Raw genomic sequence first — 6000 nt, forward strand, 5'->3', positions numbered from 1 at the left:
ATTGTCCTTGCACGTCACTCAGCCAAAGGAGGTCACATTATCCACGCTGCAGGCTCAACCAAGACGACCGCACAAGTTCCAAACGATTCCGGCACTGATTTTGATGGGTCAGAACCACTTCTGACAAACTTTAATCAGCTTTAACTTCAGCGCCAGACATCGTTCAGTAAAAGAGCCACTGACGTCTGCTTAGCTATCAGCTCATCTCAGGAGTAATCCACTAAAGTATCCTGAACTGAACTACATACGACCTTAAGACCATAAGACATAGGAATAGAATTAGCCCATTCAGCAAATCTACTTCACCATTTAATCACAGCTGATCTATTTCCCCCTCTCAACTCCATTCTCCTGAATGCTCCCTGTAACCTTTGATACCTTTTCTAATCAAGAACCTATCAAGAGGCAAAAGAGTCAAGAATGTTTTATTGTCATATGTCCCAGACAGAACAATGAAATTCTTCTTCAGTCTGAAGAAGGGTCTCGACCCGAAACGTCACCCATTCCTTCTCTCCCGAGATGCTGTCTGACCTGCTGAGTTACTCCAGCATTTTGTGTCCACCTTCGATTTTAACCAGCATCTGCAGTTTATTTTTCCTATCCGATGAAATTCCTACTTGCAGCAGCACAACAGAATATGTAAACATGGTACACTGTAAACAATATAAGAAACGAGAATTAAAAGTTCAGTATGTGTTCAATCTCCGTTTTAAAAATACCCAATCACTTGGCCTCCACAGCCGTCTGTGGCAATAAATTCCACAGACTCACCTGCCTCTGGCTAAAGAAATTCCTCCTCTTCTCCATTCTAAAGGTATGTCCTTTCATTCTGAGGCTGTGTCCTCTGGTTCTAGACTCTCCCATTACTGGAAGCACCATAACCCCATGTAAGAAAATAACTGCAGATGCTGGTACAAATCGAAGCTATTTATTTCACAAAATGCTGGAGTAACTCAGCAGGTCAGGCAGCATCTCAGGAGAGAAGGAATGGGTGACGTTTCAAGTCGAGACCCTTCTTCAGACTGATAACCTCATGTTGTGCGGTGTGATATCTTCACCAGCCTTTTACAGAACTCTGAGCATTCATGCCATCTCTTTTGTTATTGTGTGCTGTTTATTGTTCAAAGAAAGGTGTGTTCAAATAATTCATGTAATTTAAAGACCTTCCTTGCTCCATAAACTTTAGACCTATTTCTCAATAAAATCTATTCACACAATGAAGCCCGTCTCCTGAATCTGTTGTGGGATAAAATAAAACAAACTCATGCGCGTTTTTTTTTCTAAATTATTAAATGATTGTGTTCTCAGCAGAGGTGTCAACTCCAAAGAAAAATAAATGACTTATTAACTGCATTGCAATTGAAAGTAATTAATCCAATGTTTTGGAAGAAACTGCAAATGCTGGTTTAAACTGAAGATAGACACAAAATGCTGGAGTAACTCAGCGGGACAGGCAGCATCTCTGGAGAGACAGAATTGGTGACGTTTCAGATGTTGCCGATCCCGCTGAGTTACTCCAGCATTTTGTGTCTAATTCAATGTGAGGTTCTTCGATGTGGCAGAAAATCACCCATTTGGTAAAACTAGGTAAGGAAAAGAGTGGATTCCAGATTTGTTCATTGTGCTTAGTTTACATTAGTTTAGTTTAGAGATACAGCGTGGAAACAGGCCCTACGCCCCACCGAGTCTGCATCGACCAGCGATCCCCGCATATTAACACAATCCTACACACACTCGGGACAATGTTTTTTTACATTGACCAAGCCAATTAACCTACAAACCCGTATGTCTTTGGAATGCAGGAGGAAACCGAAGATCTCGGAGAAAACCCACGCAATAGACAATAGACAATAGACAATAGGTGCAGGAGTAGGCCATTCGACCCTTCGAGCCAGCACCACCATTCAATGTGATCATGGCTGATCATTCTCAATCAGTACCCCGTTCCTGCCTTCTCCCCATACCCCCTGACTCCACTATCCTTAAGAGCTCTATCTAGCTCTCTCTTGAATGCAGTCAGAGAATTGGCCTCCACTGCCTTCTGAGGCAGTGAATTCCACAGATTTACAACTCTCTGACTGAAAACGTTTTTCCTCATCTCCGTTCTAAATGACCTGCCCCTTATTCTTAAACTGTGGCCGCATTCACGCAGTCACGCAGTCACGAGAAGAACATACAAACTCCGTACAGGAGGAGCCAGCGCTGCCGTCGCAGCTGCGGCTTGCCTGCAGTCCGTCTGTCTTTTGTGTTTTTTGTTGTTTTTGTATGAATTGTGGTTTTAATATGGTGTAGTGTTTGTATGTTATGTTTGGGGGTTTTGGGGGGTGGGAGGGAATGGGAACTGTAAAATTCTCTCTCCCGAACGGAGACGTGACCTTTGTTCTGTGTCGTATCTCCGTTCCCGTTGCGGCCTACCACCGGCCATTCACCTGGGACCACCTGGGGCTCTGGTTCGCAGAGCCCGCGGTCCGGACTCACCACCTGCGGCGCTGGCTGCCTGCGAATGCTGCGGGAGCGGCTGCAATTCGTCTCCGGAGGCTCCGGCGCGGGCCGCGTGGACGTCGGAAGCCCGCAGACCCCTGGATGGGGGCCGACATCGGGAGCTCCGGCAGCGGCAGAGACAGCGTGTTCGCCCGCCCCGAATCGCGGGGCTTGGGTCTGCCTGCCGCGGACCTTTCACCACCCGGCGCGGCCTGAAATAGGCCGTTGACCTTTCACCGCCCAGCGGGGGCTTCAATATCGGGAGCCCCGACCGCCCCGACGTGGCAACTCCAACAGCCTGACCGCGGGACAAGACGGCAGGGAAGAGAAAAAGACATTCTGGCCTTCCATCACAGTGAGGAGGGACTGGAGGAGACTCACTGTGATGGATGTTTATTTTTGTTTGGTGTTAGTTGTGATTGTATGTGTTATTGCATTTTTATTGATTAATCTTATTGGTCTTATTGTTTAACTGCGGGTAATGTTTCATTTTACTACACATTTATGTGTATGTAACAAATAAACGACTATTGACTATTGACTATTGACTATTGACAGCACCCGTAGTCGGGATCAAACCCGGGTCTCCGGCGCTGTTAGCGCTGTAAGGCAGCAATTCTACCGCTGCGCCACCGTGCCAACCGTTGCTATAATATTCCAATCCCAAAACTTCAAATCTGCTTAATTGGCAATGAAGTGCTTGGATACATTTTAAGAAACATGACACTCTTTTTTTTCTGTTCCCTTTACAATAAATAGCAACTTGTGTTTACAACACTAATACTGAGCATTTCACATTTTACAATCTCAAGCACCATTGCACAGAGGTGTTTTTGGTTTTGATATCTGGTTTATATCTCCATGAAATATGTTTAGTGAGCCACAGAGGGATACAGCACAGTTACAGGCCATTCAGCCCATTAAGTCCTTGCCAATGATCAACCACCCATATACACTAACCCTACATTAATCCCATTGCTTTTTATTCTCCCCACACTCTGCTCAGTTTCTACCACACACCTATCCACTATCTACAATGTCTGAGTAACCAATCAACCCACAAATCTTTGGGAGGGAACTGGAATAATCAGAGAAATCCAAGTGGTCACAGGGAGAATGTGCAAACTCCACACAGTCAGAATCCAAGGTCAGGATTGAACATGGGTTGCATGACAGCTCCACTCACATCCACCCTGACATGCTCCTTTAGTCTGAAGAAGGGTCTCGACCCAAAACGTCACCCATTCCTTCTCTCCCGAGATGCTGCCTAACCTGCTGAGTTACTCCAGCATTTTGTGAATAAATACCACAACCAGAGCGCAGTTCTAAACTACTATCCACCTCATTGGAGACCCTCGGACAATCTTTGATCGGGCTTTACTGGACATTATCTTGCACTAAACGTTATTGACTTTATTCCCTTTATAATGTATCTGCACACTGTGGACGGCTCAATTGTAATCATGTATTGTCTTTCCACTGACTGGTTTGCACACAACAAAAGTTTTTCACTGTAACAATGTACATGCGACAATAAACCAAACTCAACACAAACACAAACTAAACAAGAAATACAGACCCAACCTCTTTCAGCTCACTTGACGATCCTCTCATCCCAAGAATCTCCATTGGACTGCCTCCAATGTTATTGCATCCTTGCTTATATAAGGGGACCAAAACCTTGCGCTAAGCTCCAGGTGTGGCCTCCACAATTCTCTGTACAATTACAACAAGGCTTCCCCATCACTGCTTTCCATCATAGTGGGAGTGGTGATGGAAAGTTTTATTGCAAAGATCTTCTTTACAATAACAGCCAATAAACCATTTGTCATCTGCACTACTTGCTGCATGTCTGCTAACCTTTCTGTGATTCATGCACAGACACCTAGACTCCTCTGTACTTATTTCAATGGTTCAATGTTGCTTTTATTGTCAAATGTGCAAAGTGCCAACAGTGAAATTATTTTTCTTACAAATAGTTCAGTAGAGTATTGCCATACCCTCGATCCTCGATTAGCAAGTGTTGAGAAAGAGTCCACTGATCCCGCATGCAAGAGGCGCCATGTTTTGGTGCCATTTTCAAAGTCCACGCTCTAGTTCCTATGTTCCAGGCTATGTTCCAGGCAAGTCCCAGGCTGTTGCTGGGCCTCCAGCCATCGCCTTCCTTGGAGGCCACGTCTCCTCTCCTCGCCCGTCCACCTTTGGTCCCAGGGGGGTGGGGGCCTCCTGTAGCCGACCTTGAGGACGCGGTGGGCCAGACCCCCCGGTTCCCTCTCCTCTCCCACCGGCCTCGCTCCTTGCCCGTTGCATCCGTCGACATCGTCGGCTCCCTCATCCCGGTCTCTGGACTCCGGGGGACGAGCAGGGGCCGGCTCGGTGGGCTCCCCCTGAAGCCACGATCTTGAGGGTCTTGAGTTTGGACACACAAGGGCCTTTTTTGCAGTCACTCACTCGTAAGTCCGGTTTCATAATGGAGCCATAATGGAGGCCACAGTTGACCCATTAGATGGAGGGCAAAACTGTAACTTAGCAAGTCAGAACTTACAACGCAAGAGCTTGCCATATGTTGTCAGGTATGTTACAATGGAGCATACAGCGACAAGGAGCAGGGTGCAGAATGTGGCTGTTGCTATTTTTTGGCAGGCTTTGCATGTTCTGTTTGGGTTTTCTAGCATTGTGGACAATGCGACTGTTGTGCTTTCTGGTGAGTGACAAGCCGACAGACCACGGTTTTGCAAGCTGCCAGTTATTCGTCTCATCTCAAAGCCACCGGTTCACCTGATAAAGTGGAGGATCAGAGACTTTGCAACATTGCCGTATCACAGCATGTCACCCAGGGTAATTGTGGGTTTATGTTACAATTCATCGCCTTTATGTATCTACAGCATTTGCTAACTCTAGGCTTGGCCAAACCAACTTTACTAAACATAGAACTTCGAGTAGTTTTCTCAACATGGAAAGTAAAGAATATTATGGAACATCAACTGGTTGAAATAAATTATATTTCTATCTTTAAAGGGAGTAGGTGCCTCAAGAAAGTGAACAGAGGGAATTGGAGACAATGGAGACTGTAAAACTAATACAAGTTCAAAAGTTCATAAGTGACAGGAACAGAATTAGGCCATTCAGCCCATCAAGTCTACTCCACCACTCAATCATGGCTGATCTATCTTTCCCTCTTAACCCCATTCTCCTGCCTTCTCCCCACAACCCCTGACACCTGTACTGATCAAGAATCTATCTATCTCTGCCTTAAAAATATCCATTGAATTGGCCTCCACAGCCTTCTGTGGCAATGAATTCCACAAATTTACCACCCTCTGACTAAAGAAATTCCTCCTCATCTTCCTAAAGAAAAGTCCTTTAATTCTGAGGCTATGGCCTCTGGTCCCAGACTCTCCCACTAGTGGAAATATCCTTTCCACATCCACTCTATCCAAGCCTGATAACTGTTATTTGGCTACTCTGAAATCCTAATGGTTTGGCATCAGCTGTGGGGATAATGTGCAAATACTTCTT

General features: G+C 45.7%; 1 protein-coding gene across 1 annotated transcript in view; it reads right to left on the minus strand.

Annotated features, from left to right (window-relative positions):
• The window catches only part of LOC144608631 (POU domain class 2-associating factor 2-like), a 43981-nt gene extending 39180 nt beyond the window's left edge, over nucleotides 1-4801 (minus strand). Inside the window, exon 1 of the mRNA XM_078426604.1 lies at nucleotides 4719-4801. Within this exon, the coding sequence (XP_078282730.1) occupies nucleotides 4719-4801 (83 nt within the window). The remainder of the gene's footprint in view (nucleotides 1-4718) is intronic.
• Between the last annotated feature and the right edge of the window lie 1199 nt (nucleotides 4802-6000).

The sequence above is a fragment of the Rhinoraja longicauda genome, chromosome 32 (assembly GCF_053455715.1).
Source record: "Rhinoraja longicauda isolate Sanriku21f chromosome 32, sRhiLon1.1, whole genome shotgun sequence".
NCBI lineage: Eukaryota > Metazoa > Chordata > Chondrichthyes > Rajiformes > Arhynchobatidae > Rhinoraja > Rhinoraja longicauda.